We start from the raw sequence: 19,033 nt of genomic DNA on the forward strand, positions 1-19,033 counted from the left end.
TGGTCAGCAAATTGAGTTACATAAGTACATCACTTTATGATGCAGCAGTTGAATCTATTGGAAAGCACAAGAAAAAAAAAACAGGATTGGTTTGACGAAAATTCCACACATATTACCACCCTCCTTAAAAAAATGCAAATTGCCCATAAAGCCTTCCTTAATAATCCAACTTGTGAAACTCTTAAGAAGGTCTGGCACGGACAGAGAAAAGCAATGCAAGGGACCTTGCGGCAACTACAGAATCAGTGGTGGATATCCAAGGCCCAGCAGATTCAATCCTTTGCAGATAAGCATGATATGCATAATTTTTATAATGCAGTTAAGGCCATCTATGGCCCAATATCTTTCTCTATCTGCCCCTTGAGATCAGCTGATGAACTGACCCTCATTAAGGACCAAACAGGTATTGTTCAAAGATGGGGAGAGCATTTTCTAGCCTTATTAAACCAAAAAGCATCAGTTGATCTTACAGTGCTGGAGGAACTACCAACTTTACCAAGCATACAGAGTCTTGATGTTCCACCTTCTTTTTTCTGAAGTGTATGCTGCAATCAAGAAATTGAAAAACAGCAAGTCCCCTGGGCCTGACTGTGTTCCTGCTGAGCTCCTGAAGGAAGGAGGGTACCTCTGCACAAGGGCAATCCATCAGTTCATCACCCTAGTGTGGCAGCAAGAAAATATTCCCCAACAATGGAAGGATGCAAATATTGTCACAATATATAAAAACAAGGGTGACAGGTCCATTTGTGAAAATAGTAGGGGTATCTCTCTTCTTTCAGTTGCAGGTAAAGTTCTGGCAAAGGTAATGCTCTATAGACTTGTTAATACTATCTCAGAAAATCTTGCCTGAATTCCAAAGCGGGTTCAGAGCAGGTCGAAGTACAGTGGACATGATATTTACCACACCCCAGCTGCAGGAGAAATGTCGCGAACAACATAAGAACTTGTTCATTGCTTTTGTGGATCTTTCCAAAGCCTTTGATTCTGTAAATCGTGACATCTTATGGGAAGTGCTTTTGCGTTTTGGATGCTCTGTAAAGTTTATCACACTGCTACGACAGTTCCATGATGGGATGACTGCCAAAGTGACATTGGGTGGACTAGAATCTGCACACTTTGCAGTAGGCACTGGAGTAAGGCAGGGCTGTGTTCTTGCACCAGTCTTGTTTAACATCATCTTACTGTGTGTCACAAAGCTGCTGTATAAAGAAATGGAAGAAGAAAATGGAGTTAAAGTGGCTTATAGACTGGATGGTAACCTGTTTAACATCAGGAGGTTCCAGGCAGTCACTAATCTTCAGTTGGTTCGAGTGCTGGAATTGCAGTATGCAGACGATTGTGCCTTAGTGTCACATACTCCAGAAGACTTACAGAATACTCTTAATGCTGTTGTTAAAGCATACAGCAGGATGAGTCTAGCTGTGAATATCAATAAAACGGAAGTCCTTTGTCAGTGGTCCTCGGATCCTCCACAAAAGCCACCAGTATTCACTGTTCATGATTCCACACTTACTATAGTGCCACACTTCAAATATCTTGGCAGTTATCTATCAAATGACTGTAGCATAGATCAAGATATTCAATATAGGATCAAGCAGGCTGCATCTTCATTTGGGAGGTTGAGGAAAAGAGTGTTCAGTAACACAAATTTAAATCTTTACACAAAGATTGCTGTTTATCGGGCAATCTGCCTCACTGCCCTTCTGTATGGTTCTGAGACATGGACTATCTATGCTCGACATCTGAAAATGTTGGAGTCTTTCCACATTAGATGCCTGCAGCGTATCCTTAAGGTGACTTGGCAAGATCGAGTGCCACATCCTGAAAAAAGCTAACTGTTGGAGTATAGAAGCAACTCTAATGCTATACCAACTTAGATGGCTTGGTCATGTGGTGAGAATGCCATCAAGTCGCTTTCCACGTAAGGTATTGTACGGGCAATTACATCTTGGATGTCGTTCTGCAGGAGGTCAAAAAAAGAGACTGAAAGACCAACTAAAAGCCTTTCTTAAGAAGTGTGGGATGAACCCCTTATCCCTGGAAAGTAGTGCCGCAAACCGTAAACTCTGGCGGAAACTATGTCAGAATGGAGCACAAAGCTATGAAGCCAGGAGAATTGAACTTCGCCTGTCTAAAAGAGATCAGAGAAAACAGGCAATGCTTGTTCCCACACCCCCAAGGCAATCCGGAGACATTTTTACATGCCCTGTCTGTAAAAGATAGTGTGCTTCCCGCATCGGACTTTACAGTCATCAAAGAACACACAAGTCATAGAAAAAGTCATCATCGGACATTGATGGACTACCAGAGAGAGGTCAGATGAAACAAAAAATTTAACTTTTTGGCAACAATGCAAAACGTTATGTTTGGCATAAAAGCAACACAGCTCATCACCCTGAACACACCATCCCCACTGTCAAACATGGTGGTGGCAGCATCATGGTTTGGGCCTGCTTTTCTTCAGCAGGGACAGGGAAGATGGTTAGAATTGATGGGAAGATGGATGGAGCCAAATACAGGACCATTCTGGAAGAAAACCTGATGGAGTCTGCAAAAGACCTGAGACTGGGACGGAGATTTGTCTTCCAACAAGACAATGATCCAAAACATAAAGCAAAATTTACAATGGAATGGTTCAAAAATAAACATATCCAGGTCTTAGAATGGCCAAGTCAAATTCTAGACCTGAATCCAATCGAGAATCTGTGGAAAGAACTGAAAACTGCTCTTCACAAACGCTCTCCATCCAACCTCACTGAGCTCGAGCTATTCTGCAAGGAGGAATGGGCAAAAATTTAAGTCTCTCGATGTGCAAAACTGATAGAGACATACCCCAAGCGACTTACAGCTGTAATTGCAGCAAAAGGTGGCGCTACAAAGTATTAATTTAAGGGGGCTGAATAATTTTGCACGCCCAATTTTTCAGTTTTTGATTTGTTAAAAAAGTTTGAAATATCCAATACATTTTGTTCCACTTCATGATTGTGTCCCACTTGTTGTTGATTCTTCACAAAAAAATTACAGTTTCATATAATTATGTTTGAAGCCTGAAATGTGGCAAAAAGTCGCAAAGTTCAAGGGGGCCGAATACTTTCGCAAGGCACTGTATGTATAGCTCATCAGTGTGTGCAAGAAATTACCTCATAGTATTCAAAATAGTCTAAACAAAAACAAGGAAATTCATTAGCAAAAACCCTTGAACGAGTTGTTTTCAACCAGGTCTCATCTTTCCTCTCACAGTCTAATTGAGTCCTATCTCACAGGTAGGTCTTTCAAGGTTGTCTGGAGAGGGGAGTTATCCAAAGCACATCAACTGACCACGGTGGTTCCTCAGGGCTCAGTGCTTGGACCTTTCCTCTTCTCCTGTTTGTCTTCCCTGCTAATCCGACCCTACAACACAATTTTACCATCCAGCTAGGTTCATCTTTGATTACCCCTTCAGGGTCGGTCAGAAATCTTGGAGTAATCTTTGATGATCAGCTGTACACAGACCACAAAGACCACATTTCAAAGACAGCTTTGCTGTGCAGGTTTGCACTGCATAACATCAGAAAGATCAGACCGTTTATTACAGAGGATGCAACACAGCTTCTTGTCCAAGCCCTGGTAATTTCTAGACTTGACTAATGCATTGCGCTTCCGGCTGGTCTTCCATCATGTGCATCAAAATGCTGCAAATGATCCAGAACGCTGCAGCACGTCTTGTCTTTAATGAGTTTAAAATGGCTTCTCTTCAGCTCTCTGCATTGGCTACCACTCGCTGCCCACATCAAGTTCAAAGCTCTTACTCTTGCTTATGGATCCACAAGCTCAGCATCCACATACTTCGACTCGCTCCTAAAAGTCTACACCCCCACCAGAAGCCTTCGCTCCGCTAACGAGCAGAGGCTTGTGGTATGAAAGAGGCATTGTTGCCAGGTATGAAAGCCCTCTCCAGAACTTTTTCATTCACCGTTCCAGGTTGGTGGAACGATCTTCTGTCCTCCATACGCATGGCAGAATCACTCACTTCATTCAAAAGACAGGTAAAAACTCATCTCTTCCATGGGCACTTAATCTTATCATTTACAAAAATTAATTAAAATAACCGAACTCCTCTTCTCCCTTCCTATTCTAATTTTTGTATTTAGGGCACTTTTTGTGTTTCTTCGCCTCTCTGTGACACATCGCTTCCTGTACTCCTCAGTTGTAAGTCGCTTTGGATAAAAGCGTCTGCTAAATGCATAAATGTAAATGGATATATCCAGATGCAGCCCTTCGTGAAATGCTCTGGGCTTGTACCGGCATCATTAGCTCACATGTTTTAGAGCTGCCCAAAGCTATCAATATACTGGAAAAGTGTATTAAGAATACTGCATATGCTTATTGATTTAGAACTCTCGATGGTGATTCTAGGAACTGTAGAGTCAAAAATAGTTAATAACAGTGCAGAGCATAGTATTGTATCATACATCAATCTACTCTGGGGATTAATGTTATTAATTTGGAAAAAGAAAGCTACACTAACACATAAATCTGATAAGGAATAATGAAATGTTTGGTGCTGTAGGTAAAATATAGCCTGACAAGCCAGACCCCACATCAAGATGTTTGGTCTGGAAACTCACCAGTGACAGGGCTCAATCTGAGGGGCGGGATAAACGGTTGTCTTTCAAACTCCCTCTGCACAGTGTGCACACAATTGGATAGTGCTACAACCAACCAGAGCTAGTTGAAAGATTAAACTTTCGCCGTATCCGGTCGGCAAAACTCTGAACACATCTTCCCTTTTTAAGACTTCAGTGCCGTTCTTTGTTCTTTTCTCAGAGAAAAGCTTAACTCCAAGTCTTCCAAAGTTGCGGTCAAAGCTGATTCAAAAGACCGCCGTTCGCCAGTTTCTGTGTTTACTAGGAGCATGCAAGCGCTCCTCGTCTGTCATTATTTTAATCCCCGCCCACAGACTCTATACACAATGTGATTGGCCCGACCAGAGTTTGGCGTTTACAGCTCAGAAGTGTAGCTAGATGACACTCGCGGACAGATTAGATTTGCTGCCGTTAGGGCGCGTCTAGATTTCTAGGCTAGGTAAATTATGTTTCTCCATGAAAAATAAAGAATGGTGAAAGTTAAACTGGTCACATTAGAAGAGAAAGAAATTAATAAATTAAGAGTGTGTTTAGGTATCCATTAAAGGGTTACTTCAGTGATTTAGCATTAAGCTTTATATTTAAACTGGGTCATTTATGTAGTAGAAATGTGAAATTTTAATTGGTGCATTCTAGACTGAGAAAAGACAGAAAATATATTTCTGTCCCATGGGGATGAAAGACAAGAACTCCCAGAATGCACTTGCTTTGCTGCCCTACGAGGCCACTCCCGAAGCTACTGGATTACTAGATCATTTTTCCACCGCGTTCATTTCCATTAAATCAGTTCAGTTAGAGAACAGACACTACAATTAAAACCTGAACACGTCAGTTCAATAACGTGTGTGTGAGCCAAACGAGAGTCACGGCACAAACGCAGCAGGAGTCAGACAGCTGCAGCATACATTCACCGCGCCTGTTAAATCTGGCGCCTTTGGAAGCTTAACTTTCATAAGAATTAATTTGAAAAGTTTACATGAAGGCCCGCAGCTGCCCGAGCCGAGTGCGACCCCCCCTACTGCATATGGCATTATTTTATGAAAAAGGGTTTCATTGTATTGCATAAAGATATTAAGATACTACAAACATTAACATCATGACAATTTATTAAAAGTCCTATACAAATAAAATTGACTTGGCTCGACAATAAAAAAACTGTTATTGCAAAATAAGAGGATGTCACAAAGAAAACATTTTTTTTAAAGAAAAGGTCAGAATATAAGACCTTCACAGAACAAAAATTATTCACCCAGACTTCTGTTTACAAACAAATTCCACTTGTGAGAATGTAAGCATTGTGAGGTGCATTGCACACGTGTTGACGGGTGTGACCAGACAAAAGGCGTAGGAAAATTTTTTGCAAGGGGGAAAGGGTGGGGAGGGCTGAATGGTAGTAGGTGGTGGGGGGGTCAATGATGTGGGCTTGAGCAAAAGGGGAGGGTACAGCACACGTGAAAAAATATTTAAGCTGCATCCACTCCAGGCCCTCGGTGTGAGCAGACATTTGATTCTGAACAGCAGAGAAGAGACCTTCCTGGAAAATATTCTACAGTTTTAAACTTTCTAAAGAGTTCTTCTTAAAATTTTCTTGTGCCACTGTAATCTGACAAAGATTTGAGAGCAACACAGCCAGGATCGATCAGCATCTTCCTCAAAGCAAGAGCACTCAAGCTTGCTCCACACATAATAATAAAGAAAAGCATGAAGATGACGGCTACAACTTTGGCTCTTTTACTTCTAGTCCTGGGTCACACGATGGCTCAGGGTGGCCTCAAGAAGAACTTGGCAACAACCAAATCTGCAAAACCAGCACAATGCTGTGATGAGGTGCGCACCCTCAAGATCCAGGTGGCCAATCTGAGCAGCATGTTGGAAGAAATGAACAAAAAACAGGAGTCTGATCTTATGAAGGTTGTCCGGCAGATGTTGGAGCTGGAAAAGCTTAACCAGCAGCATGAGGCCCGTGTCACAGAGGCCGAGAGCAAATATTCAGAAATCTACAATCAGATTGATATCATGCAAATGCAGGCAGCCCAGTCTGCCCCACAGCAGAGCACTTCAGGTGAGTCTTGACACAGGCAACTTGAACACTTGCTTGAAAGCTTCTTTTTAAGTGAACACCATGTGTTATTTTACTCTCTGCAGGGTCACAGGTCACATATGCTGGCTGTTGACCTCAGAGCGTCAGTGATTGTCCTTTAAAGTAATGGGATAATGCTGCCGCCCACCTAGTTAGAATGAGAGATTTGCTAAGTTAAAGAAAGACTGAAAGATTGTAATTATTCTAGTATGGTACCCTGTATATTTGTTTCCAAGTCATTATTCTTCATCAAAAATAAACCATCTTTTAAAGCAAAATCAAGCAATTTTAGAAGACTGCTGTACTATTCTCTTTATTTAGACCATTTAATTTAAATTATATTGGCATCCATTCACTTTCTCCACACCGTTGGGGAGTAGAGGGTTATTTTTGAATTCATTCTTTTAATGAATTCACAGTCTTTCCTTTGAAACTGCCTTTCCAAAAACTACTTTGGAAGCAGACCTCTACTTTAGAATAAAGTATAACTGCTCTATTATCGTGGTACACTATCCAGTCAGCATCAAGATTACAGTTAAGGTAGTGTACTGTAACACGAGACAAGAAAATCAGAGAGGAAAATAAAAACAAAGGTTTTCATTCAGACAAAATGCTTCAATGCATATTTCTTCAGACACGTTTTCATTTGGAGAAACTTTAACATAGTTGTACCCAAGGAGCTGTGAAATGTCTGGGCAGCAGTTGGAGGCAATTGGTAGTTAATAATACAGGACAGTTACCTTGTGCCGGAATGTCTGGCTTTACAACAGTAGCCAAGTCACAGCAAGTAATTTGTGCTTCTTACTCTGAACCCACAAGAACGAAGAAGCACTTACCCCTCAAAACTATTAGACTATTAATCTTTCAAACCAGATAGAGATGTTAAATGAAGCATGTTGCAAAGCTGTAGTTTAATACCCCACTTGTTACGCTGTTTCCTTTTTCCTAAAGGCAACCATGCACATAGTGAAGCTTTGTTAGGAATGTGCTAGTTACACAGACACACAGTCTAAAGTCAGCAGGACTGCACACTAAATTAAGATTCTTCAGTCGGTTTGGTGAATCCTTATGGATCCCATTAGGTTTAAATCCTTTGTTTTTCAAAAGCACCTGGTTTTTGAGAGCCTAAACCAAAGAATTCTCTCTCCTTTAGATGCAATCTATGATTGCGCATCCCTATACAGCAAAAACTACAAAATTTCTGGAGAGTATAAACTACCAAAAGATGACTTTCTTGGAACTCCCGAACTAAATGTAAGTCTGAATCTTAGTCTTCATAAAGGTAGCAAATTCAGTTTAAAAGAAGATTTATCATTAATCCCCAGATTATTTCTTCAGGTATATTGTGACATGGATAACAATGGTGGTGGCTGGACTGTCATTCAGAGACGCAAGATTGGTCTGACAAGCTTCAATCGCGACTGGAAGCAGTACAAGAATGGCTTTGGTACAATCCGTGGTGACTTCTGGCTCGGCAATGAACACATCTTCCGTCTGACTAGACAGCCTACAGTGCTGAGAATAGAGATGGAGGTATTGTATAAGTATGCAATATTAGAATTAATGTGGAATCACACAAAGTAACACTTCATCCTTATTAAAGGTGATCCACAATAAGGAATATTAATCCCTGAATAATGCTAAAAGCATGAAATATTATGATAAATTTTGCCATTTTATTTTTATATATTCTATTAGGATTGGGAGGGTGAGATACGCTACGCTGAATATGGCTTCTTCACAGTGAGTAATGAAATGAACAGCTACAAGCTTTTCATTGCCAACTACAGCGGGAACGCTGGCGACTCTCTGCGTTACCACAATAATACCAACTTCAGCACTAAGAACAAAGACAATGACAAGTGTGTGGACAACTGCGCACAACTTCGCCAAGGTAAAAAGACACACCCACCAGACATGTTTGCTCTGTGTTAATGAACTTCATGATTTAACCATAACAACTTTATTTCACAGGTGGATACTGGTACAACTGCTGCACTGACTCAAATCTGAATGGTGTGTTTTACCGCTATGGGTCACATACCAAGAATTCAGATGGCATCTCTTGGTATGGATGGCATGGACCAAACTATTCACTTAAACGGGTGGAGATGAAGATCCGGCCCCAGAGCTTTGTACCTTAAAGACTTGCCAGAACCAAACTTGTTCCTGCTCACCACTAAACTTTGGATCAACATAATCTACAGCTTAAACTGGGAAAACATTTCAGGGGGAATGCATTTGTAAAACAGAGTTTAAGACTGTATATGTGATTAACGATGTTTGATTGTAAATTGCAATTTATACAAGGTATTTATCTCTTAAATATTTTATTTAGCTTTTTCTAGAGAATTTTATGCACATCATCAATGAGTACAGCAAGACTAAGCAACAAGCTGATGTAAGTCATTCACACAATATGTTCGATTTTGTAAAATTACAAACAATTTGACAGTTCTAAGACAAATGAACTCTGTAAAAAGTTACATTTTGTATGATTAATAAATTGTATAAACATTTTTGGTTTTGCTTTACCTAAATAATAAGTCTGCAATCTGCATTAGTGCAAAAAGAACTAATACAGTCAAAATTATTGTGAGACAAAAAAACAAAACAAAAAAAAAACAGGGGTACTAAAAATTACTATTAAACTAAAAGCATAAATCCATTAATTCCTTGCACAAATACCTAAAACCTGGGTCAATATAAGCACATTCCACATGATTTAACTGGTGCAGAATCTCTTGGAGTTTTGTGAGGTCGAGATGAGGTTAAACTTTCAGGAACGGTATGGCTTTAAATGACCTTTCAGTGCACTAGTGGACTTCCTGTCCAAGCTTAAGTTAGCTTAAGTTTTTTTTTTTTTTTTTTTTTTTTTTTTTTTATTGACTACATTAATTGAGTTCTTAATACAATACTGATCTAAACTCTGCATATATTCTAATAAATAAAAAAAGGAAATTTCTTTAAAGTTTTACAGCTAAGGGGTTTGCCATTCAAGAGCCCATTTGAGAAGCAGCCAAGCAGAAACTGTGCTTGTGAATTTACAAATTTTGTTCAACACTGATAAACACTTAAATGCAAAGCAAATTTGATCATCATCATGCACAGAAAAAAAAAGTACCAGAACAGTAAGCAAATGGCCACTTACAGTATTAAAAAAATGATTTAAGCTGAAAAGGAACCATTAAAGGGGGGGGGGGTGAAACACTGAGTTTCAGTCAATCTCATGTCAATCTTGAGTACCTATAGAGTATTATTGCATCCTTCATATCTCCGAAAAGTCTTTAGTTTTATTATATTTATAAAAGAAAGATAGGCTGTACTGTAAAAAAAAAACGAGCGGACAGAGGCATATCGTGTGGGCGGGGCTAAAGAATCACAAGCACATGCAGCTATTGCATGAGAGCATCTGAAAGCTGTGACATCCTGAAGTGTGAAAAAAAAAGGTTGCCCTAATAAACCATGGCTATCAATCAGATTTAACTAATACATATATGATCCAGAATCAGGTCCGGAGGCTGAAATAAATTGAACAGGAGAAGAAGCAACAGCAGGACGTCCGTCTCTGTGGTATGTACTGTATTTAGTGGCTTGTCAACATTTGTGTGCGTTTACTCGTGGTTTATGAGGACATGATTTGGTTTATGGACTATTGTATGCGACTAAACCTTAGCAGTAGCAAACAAAATGGTTTTGCACATCAGACTAGTGTAACGTTATACACAGAACAACAATGGAGTAGCGCATTTGAATGACAAAGCACGCTTTGTGAGAACGTCCCCTAGTTTTATGTTTGGGGGGCTTTAATAAACAAATAGACACCTATAGTGGTCAGCTAAACAAAAGTATTTAAACACACACCATAGATTGCATGCTCCATTGATAAATTAACTATATATGATCGTGTTGTTTACTGATGTTTACCTACGAGACGGTAGCCAACAACATAGACATTTGAAGCAGTTTAACGCACCGCCTGCTTCCAAAGCACTCTCGCTCTAGTCTCTCGTGCAAGCCCCCTCCAGGGAGAAGAGCCCGTATGGCCCATACAAGGACATTCCGCCCTGTTGACGTCATACTCAAAAAAAAACTCTCAGAAACTTGTGAGAAACCAGAAGGAGTATTTTTGACACAGAAATACTCCATCAAACGTCCAACTTAGTTTTTGAAACTTTGTCTATGTTTAGGATGGGAATCCAAGTCCAAGTTAACTTTTTAACAGTGTAAAAAGCTCAGTATGCATGAAACCGCATTTCACCCCCCCCCCCCCCCCCACCTTTAATCTTGCAGGTATGTGTCTAAGGCAATAAAACATTGTGACATTTTACTATAATCCCATGATTATCAAAAAATCACAATGACAAGCAAAAAAAGTCCTTAGCATTGCTTGGCTTCTTTGTTCTTTGCCACACAAAGTAATATTACACTAACGAAACAAAAAAGACCAAACAATACCAAGGGCCCAAACATCAATAAACTCTGGCATACATAGAAATAGACATTCCAAATAGCAGCCACAGAACCACAAACAATATTAAAACAATACTGAATCTACCTAGACAGCTAAACAACACATATCACAAATAAATCAGGATAATAATAACGCATTAAATATAAAGCATGTTACTGACAACAAAAATATGCACTTTCATAACGCTGGAATAACAGAGAGCCTTGGTATGAGGTCCTAGGTGCTATCTGACATAGTCATTTTTCAACCATGCAAAGGACCTAAAGAGAAAATGTTTGCCAATTTGGGGAATTTATTATACATTTGGCAGAGGAGCTTACTTCATGGAGGACAAATTGGAGTGTGAGCATGAGGTGCACTTGAGATGACCATCTTTTAAGTTAAATTATGTATAATAAAAAAGTATACTCATACCTTCAGGTTTGGATAATAATGTATACATTAATATGGAAAGTACTTACAAATGACAGTCATCTGACTGACATACAAGACGAATATACAAGTGTTTGGAAAAATGTTTTCAGTAATAACACACTGTTTATGTTTTGTTGCAATCAACCTAATGTAGATTATTGCTTCTCAAAAGAAAGACATCACTGTGAAATGAGCAAAGAACTAAGACACTGCGCTCCATCAGACTAAAAAAAATTCTCTGACCACTCATCATCTAAAATGACATTGGAGGAAACTTGAGACACTTCATGAATTGATGCTTACACTTTTAAAGCTATAAAATATGTTGAGTGCATACTTGTAAACAGTGCAAGGGGCAATTAAAATATAGAAAACTGGTCTGTGTAGTTACACACAAGCTGACAAAATTCAGATTCTGAATTCAATAATTCACAAAAAAACATCCATTGTCTGAATAAAACCTAGGAGTACTTATTCCTATGATCTACCAGTAGTAGGTGGCAATGTAATTATAGTTTTATGTAGTTAATTTCAAACAGTTGTGTGTCATATGTGTTTAAAATGACATGAGTGTGTAGGCCTGTCGCGATAGTCGATAAATCAATTAATCGCACGATAAAAAAATGAGCTCGATAATTTTTCCGGCCGTGATAATTGCCATATGCATGCTTTTTTTGTTTTCCTCGTCTCGCTCGTTGACTAATCACGCCTCATCCGTTTAGGAAGGTGTTTATACTCGACGTGCAGACTGGGTGCGGCGTGATGAGACGTCATTCTCGGCCAGCAGATTCGTCTGGAACTCGTGGCTCTTCGGTTGCGGAGCCACGCGCATAGTTACGAAATTTGACGTGCACAACGCCAAGCGAAATGGGGTCTCGCTCACTCTGCGTCGAGCGGACACGTCGTGTACAAACAAGGCTTAAAGCTACACTGAAGTTTGATCTGATTGAGTTTCAATCTTTGTGTGATAAAAAGGCATATAAATTCCTGTAGAGATAGCAATACACATTCTCCCTTTTTTGCCAAATAAATGAAAAACATGTCATCAATATCTTCTCTCTTGCTATATCAAAATATCACTTTCCACAGAGATGGTCAAGTTCAGTTTGTGCATGATTAGGCTATGATATTTTTTTTTTTTTTTACTGTATCCTAAATTGTGGATAATTAATATATCATATGCTGCTGTACATTACTGGATTAAAAGAAAAAAAAACAACAAGAACTGTACAGAACGGAAAACCATGCCGCCCCTAACATGCTCCTAAAACACAATCCTCCGTTGCAGTTTTCATCCATTTTATTTATTGTTTTTGGTACTTATTTAAATGCATTTTTTAAACAGACTCAGAGTCCATGCTTTTATGTTTTTGATTGTTTTGTTCATTTATTGTGGTTATTTAAAATGTTTTCCATTTTAGTGATAAATAGTCTTTAGAAATTAAAGTTTATTGATCTTTGAAAAGGTGTACCTGCATTTTTATGCCATTATTATTTTAGATGAAAATGGTCTCAGAACGGTAATATTATCGTTTATCGCAATAATTTCTTGGCCAATTTATCGTCCAGTAAAAGTTGTTATCGTGACAGGCCTATGAGTGTGTGTAAACAAAGAAACAATATACATTTTTGAATGAACTATCCCTTTAAGTAAAATAAATGTAACACAAACTAAACTAGCTGAAACTAAGCCATATAGGCATCAAGACTATCATCAGACTTCAAAAGTGTTTGTTTCCTACCTGATCAGAGATTCTAAAATGAGCGGTGAAGGGCCCTTTTGAAACTCAAGTTCCTTGTAGTGCAGGGCCTTTGCATAGGCCCGACATTTAGCAGCTCTCTCCCCCAGCAGAACAATCCCATTGTCATCTCTCAAAGGAAGTGGGCCCTAACAAAATACAGAAAAGAAAGATTTTAGATATAGAAGAGAAGAACAAAATGGAAAAGCATTTTGAACAGGCCAGAAAAGAGCATTTAGACCAGATAATGTTTATATAACAGACCCTCACTGAGTAAATCTTCATTTCACAGCTTTCAAACTTTACTGGCCATTTGCTATGTCACCACCAAAGGGTGTAAGCTGTATTTGTTGTGCTGGAATAAAACTGAACAAATGTACCATTCATTCGAACTTCAACACAATGAGATCATTCTAAACATGGAAAGAAATGTAATCGTCCCAAGTGCGCAGGAGGAGAACAAACTACAGTGCTCCTTTCAGGCTTAATCTTGGAATGATGAACATTTATTAACATGAGTAACCTCTTTGGATAGGATGCAGAAATACAACTGAACAAAAAAATTCAGTACATCTTGCATTTAGTTTTGAAAAAGAATGTGGTCTAACAGCGCTCAGATGGCCAATCAAATCAAAGCAGGCGGGTTTACATTGTCCTTTGGTTTTTATACTGTACAAACCGTATTTTCTATCCCCTACACTGCCCCTGCGCCTAAACCTACCCATCATAGGAAACATTCTGCAATTTTACTTTCTCAAAAAAACATTGTTTGATTTATTAGCATTTTGAAAAGTGAGGACATGGGTAATGTCCTCATATTTGACCCTCTTCTTGTAATACCTATGTCATACCCAAGTCATCCTACACATTTGTGTCCTGATATTTCACAAAAACATGCCCACAGACACAAGGCCAAACAGAAAGCTTATGAGGACATGTATGCAAGGTTAGATAGTAAAGAAGGTGAGAGGGATGTGTATCGGTTGGCGAGGCAGAGGGATAGGGATGGAAAGGATGTGCAGCAGGTTAGAGTGATTAAAGATAGAGATGGAAATGTTTTGACAGGTGACAGGAGAGTGAGGGAAAGATGGAAGGAGTACTTTGAGGAACTGATGAATGAAGAAAATGACAGGGAGAAGAGTTGTAGAGGCAAATATTGTTGAGCAGGAAGTAGAAAGTATTAGCAAGGGTGAAGTTAGGAGAGCGTTGAAGAGGATGAAGAGAGGAAAGGCAGTTGGTCCTGATGACATACCGGTGGAGGTATGGAAGTGTCTAGAAGAGATGACAGTAGAATTTTAACTAGGTTGTTCAACAAGGTTTTAGAAAGTGAGAGGATGCCTGAGGAATGGAGGAGAAGTGTTTTGGTGCCGATTTTTAAGGAAGATGTGCAGAGTTGTGGAAACTACAGAGGTATTAAGCTGATGAACCATACAATGAAGTTGTGGGAAAGAGTATTGTAAGCAAGGCTAATGGGAGAAGTGGACATTTGTGAGCAGCAGCATTATTTGCTTTGAGACTGTTGATGGAGAAGTACAGAGAGGCTCAGAATGAGCTGCATTGTGTCTTTGTAGATTTAGAGAAAGCATATGACAGAATGCCAAGAGAGGAGCTTTGGTATTGTATGAGGAGGTCTGGAGTGGCAGAGAAGTATGTTAGAGTGGTACAGGATATGTATGAGAGCAGTGGGACAGTGGTAAGGTGTGCCGTAGGTCTGTAGGTACTGCATCAAGGATTGGCTCCGAGCCCTTTCTTGTTTGCAATGGTCAAGGACAGGCTGACAGATGAGTTCAGACAGGAATCTCCATGGACTATAATGTTTGTGGATGACATCGTGATCTGTAGTGAGAGCAGGGAACAGGTGGAGGAAAGTCTAGAGAGGTGGAGGTTTGCTCTGGAGAGAAGAGGAATGAAGGTTAGTTCGCAGCAAGATGTGTGTGAATGAGAGAACCAAGTGGAACAGTGAGGTTACAGGGAGAAGCAGTAAAGAAGGTGAAGGATTTTAAGTACAACAGTACAGAGCAATGGGGAGTGTGGAAAAGAGGTGAAGAAGCGTGTGCAGGCAGGTTGAAATGGGTGGAGAAAAGTGCCAAGTCTGTTGTGTGATAAAAGAGTACCAGCAAGAATGAAAGGAAGGTGTGCAGGGCAGTAGTGAGACCAGAGATGTTGTACGGTTTGGAGACAGTTGCACTGAGGAAAAGACAGGAGGAAGAGCTAGAGGTAGCAGAGCTGAAGATGTTGAGGTTCTCTTTGGGAGTGATGAGGATGGATAGGATCAGGAATGAGTACATCAGAGGGAGAGGCCAGGTTGAGATGGTTTGGACATGTTCAGAGGAGGGAGAGTGAATATATTTGAAAAAGGATGCCGAGGTTAGAGCTGCCAGGCAGGAGGTCAAGAGGAAGACCAAAGAGGAGGTTTATGGATGTAGTGAAGGAGGACATGAAGGTAGTCGGTCTGAGAGAAGAAGATAGGACTAGATGGAGGCAGATGATTCGCTGTGGCGATCACTGAAGGGAACAGCCGGAGAAGGAGGAAGAAGAAGAAGCCCACACACACACACACACACAAACACACCCGCACACGCAAGCACGCACGCACGCACGCACGCTTATTAACCATTCATGTTTAGAAAGGAATGTTCAAATTCGGAGGAAAAGTTCATGTTCAGAAGAAACATTCATTTTGAAGAACTGTGAATATTAAAGATTGAGAAGATTGGATTAGTTGTGCTCTTTTTTTTGTGGAATACTTGATGCGGCCCAGCCTTACACAGAGTCTACCTCCAGCAGCCCCCAGGTAAATTGAGACCCCTGGTATAAACACTATAGACTTCATTACTGACCTTATCACTGTGCTCCATGAATTCTGCAAGATTAAGCAGCGTCTGTGTGACTTCAGCAATATCCTGAGAAGTTAGCGCAAGCTCAATACTGCGTATCAGTTCATCCTGCTGGTCTTCACTCAGCTCTGACCAGCACGATAAGAATGCAGCATTAAAAAGATCCCTGCAGAGAAGAGACAGCATACACATAGGCTTTGATAATAGTGCAGGGTTATGTCCAAACAATAGTTGGTACATATTACTTCAGACCACAAATATCTACATAGGTTTTTCTGTGGTATTGTCCAAACAACATTTGTTTGACAAAAATGGTTTTGCTGCTATTTAAATATGGCAGAACTATAACCGTCCGCTCCAGCTAAAGATTGCTTTGTAAATAATCTTCCTCATTAGTTCCATCTCCACAGCATCACAGAGAGCCTAGAGGAACTCGATGTTGCAACAGAAACTATTGACTCTCTCTTAACCAGCACTTTAGACACAGTTACTCCAAGGCACTTAAAGAAGATTAAAGAAAATAGTCCAACGCCATGGTACAACGAGCACATTCGGGCCCTAAATACAGCAGCCACAAAAATGGAGCGCAGCTGGAAGAAAACAAAACTGGAGGTTTTTTGCAATTTGACCCCCATGGGTAAAAGTGTGTCTTAAAATTTGGCTAATGTTGGGCCCACATGATCTATGTGCAATAACTTGTGTTTTTAGTGTATTTATTATATTATTGACTAAATGTATTTTTTTGTATTAATTGTTTTTTTGCTGCAAATTAGATTGTTCCAACATAATTTCTTTGTATAAACATTTACAATGACAATAAAGTAAAATAGAAATTAACCTTGGGTTTACCTCCGAATAAGAAGAACGCGATTTTAAGATTAGAATTTTTAAGGTAAAACATTTCTTCTCAGTTATATTAATGTTACTGATGCATAAACTTCACATTGTAGGCTACTAGTTGAATAATTGCCAGACTAAAATGTGTTAAATCAATGGAAATATGTTGAAATATGAAATATGTAGGCAACATCAATGCTAAATAAAGATACACGTACGACATGGGGATATTTTATGCAGTATAATATTAAACGCAGCATGATATAAAAGTAGGTTTGCCAACGGTCCCATATTAGCCGAGAAGTCCCGTTTATTGGGCCTAAATATCCCGTACATTACTGACCTGTTTATTGACTGCTACGCTGATGTAACCATGCACATCAAGTCTCGTTCAAGAATGTTGTTCATTCTTCATTATTTTATGTTATCATATGTAGATGATGATATGTAGTCTCAAATAGAGAGACAAACTAGTTTTCGTTTCCAGAAAGGTAATAAAAACATCATCAAAGTAGTCCATGTGACATCAGTTGGTTAATTAAAAAAAATTTGAAGCATCGAACATACATTTTGGTCCAAAAATAACCAAAACTACGACTTTATTCAGCATTGTCTTCTCTTCCGGGTTTGTTTTCAATCCGTGTTTGCGACTGCGTTCACGCTGCTGATGTGTTATCTGGTGCGCCCAAGCTTAATTTATAGTCTGAGGGAAGTTCAAGTTCAAGTTCAAGTTCAAGAGTTTTATTTGTCACATACACAGTTATACAGAATACAACCGGCAGTGAAATGTAAACAGGTCCGCTCCATGGACAGCAAATAACAATTAACAAAAAAAGCACAATAAATTATAAAATAGGGATAGGATAAAATAGGAATAGGATAAGGTGCTATATATATACATATGTAGAATTATGAATAAATCAAGTAAAAGAAATAAGAGATGTGGAATAAAATAAGTGAGATAAAGTAAACTGGAGACTATAAAAATAAATACGCGGATAACAGAAGTGCAGGAGTGTAATGTGCAAACAGCATTATAATGAGTAGTGACATGAACACAAGAATAAAGTGCAGTGCAATATCAGTATGTGAGTTTGTTAATACTGAGTGAGGTGAAGTCACATGTAGTTAAGTGACAGCGTTCAGGAGTCTGATGGCCTGTGGGAAGAAACTCCTCCTGAGTCTCTCAGTTTTGGCCATCAGGCTACGGAAGCGCTTACCAGAAGGCAGCCGGGTGAAGTGGGGGTTGGCCGGGTGATTAATGTCCATGATGATTTTTGTAGCTCTGCCTCTGCATCGTTTGATGTAGATGTCCTGCAGAGACGGGAGAGCTGACCCTGAGATGCGCTCGGACAAGCGCACCACTCTTTGCAGGGCTTTGCAGTCGTGACTGGTGCTGTTACCATACCACGCTGTGATGCACTGAGTTAGTAAACTTTCTATCGCCCCTGAATAGAAAGTTTTCAGGATAGCTGGTGAGACCCGGAATTTCCTCAGCTGGCGCAGGTGGTACAGTCTTTGCCTGGCCTTTTTCACCTGAGACTGGATATGTGCAGTCCAGGTCAGGTCCTCGGAGATGTTGACACCCAGGTATTTGAAGCTGCTCACTCTCTCTACTGGTGTCCCGCTGATCATGAGAGGGGAATATGACCGCTGCTGTCTCTTCCTGAAGTCCACAATCAGTTCTTTGGTCTTGTTCACATTCAGAAGGAGACAGTTGTCTTGGCACCATGATGTCAGTTGCTCCACCTCATCCAAGTATGCGGTCTCATTGTTGTTGGAAATGAGGCCCAGGACAACAGTATCATCCGCAAACTTGATGACAGAGGTGGAGCTGTGTGTGGACAAACAGTCATGCGTGTAGAGAGAGTAGAGCAGGGGACTGAGGACACAGCCCTGTGGAGCTCCCACACTCACGGTGATGGAGGTGGAGGTGAACTGTCCTACTCTCACCACCTGAGGTCTGCCAGTGAGGAAATCTTCAATCCAGTGACAGAGAGAAGAGTTCAGTCCGAGATCCAGGAGTT

At 40.0% G+C, this 19,033-nt stretch overlaps 2 protein-coding genes across 5 annotated transcripts in view; one reads left to right on the plus strand and one right to left on the minus strand.

Annotated features, from left to right (window-relative positions):
• The window catches only part of mtor (mechanistic target of rapamycin kinase), a 301,563-nt gene that overhangs the window by 138,198 nt on the left and 144,332 nt on the right, over positions 1 to 19,033 (minus strand). For all 4 annotated transcript variants that reach the window (XM_067413178.1, XM_067413177.1, XM_067413180.1 and 1 more), the window contains exons 27-28: positions 16,173 to 16,335; positions 13,336 to 13,481 (exon numbers count right to left, since the gene is read on the minus strand). In XM_067413178.1, coding sequence (XP_067269279.1) covers positions 13,336 to 13,481; positions 16,173 to 16,335 — 309 coding nt within the window. The remainder of the gene's footprint in view (positions 1 to 13,335; positions 13,482 to 16,172; positions 16,336 to 19,033) is intronic.
• Positions 6,124 to 9,172, plus strand: angptl7 (angiopoietin-like 7). Its single transcript, XM_067412518.1, has 5 exons — positions 6,124 to 6,687; positions 7,859 to 7,959; positions 8,044 to 8,238; positions 8,404 to 8,599; positions 8,680 to 9,172. The coding sequence occupies exons 1-5, from the start codon at positions 6,327 to 6,329 to the stop codon at positions 8,847 to 8,849; spliced, it is 1,023 nt and encodes a 340-aa protein (XP_067268619.1). The 5' UTR covers positions 6,124 to 6,326; the 3' UTR covers positions 8,850 to 9,172.

The sequence above is a fragment of the Pseudorasbora parva genome, chromosome 13 (genome assembly GCF_024679245.1).
Source record: "Pseudorasbora parva isolate DD20220531a chromosome 13, ASM2467924v1, whole genome shotgun sequence".
Taxonomy (NCBI): Eukaryota; Metazoa; Chordata; class Actinopteri; order Cypriniformes; family Gobionidae; genus Pseudorasbora; species Pseudorasbora parva.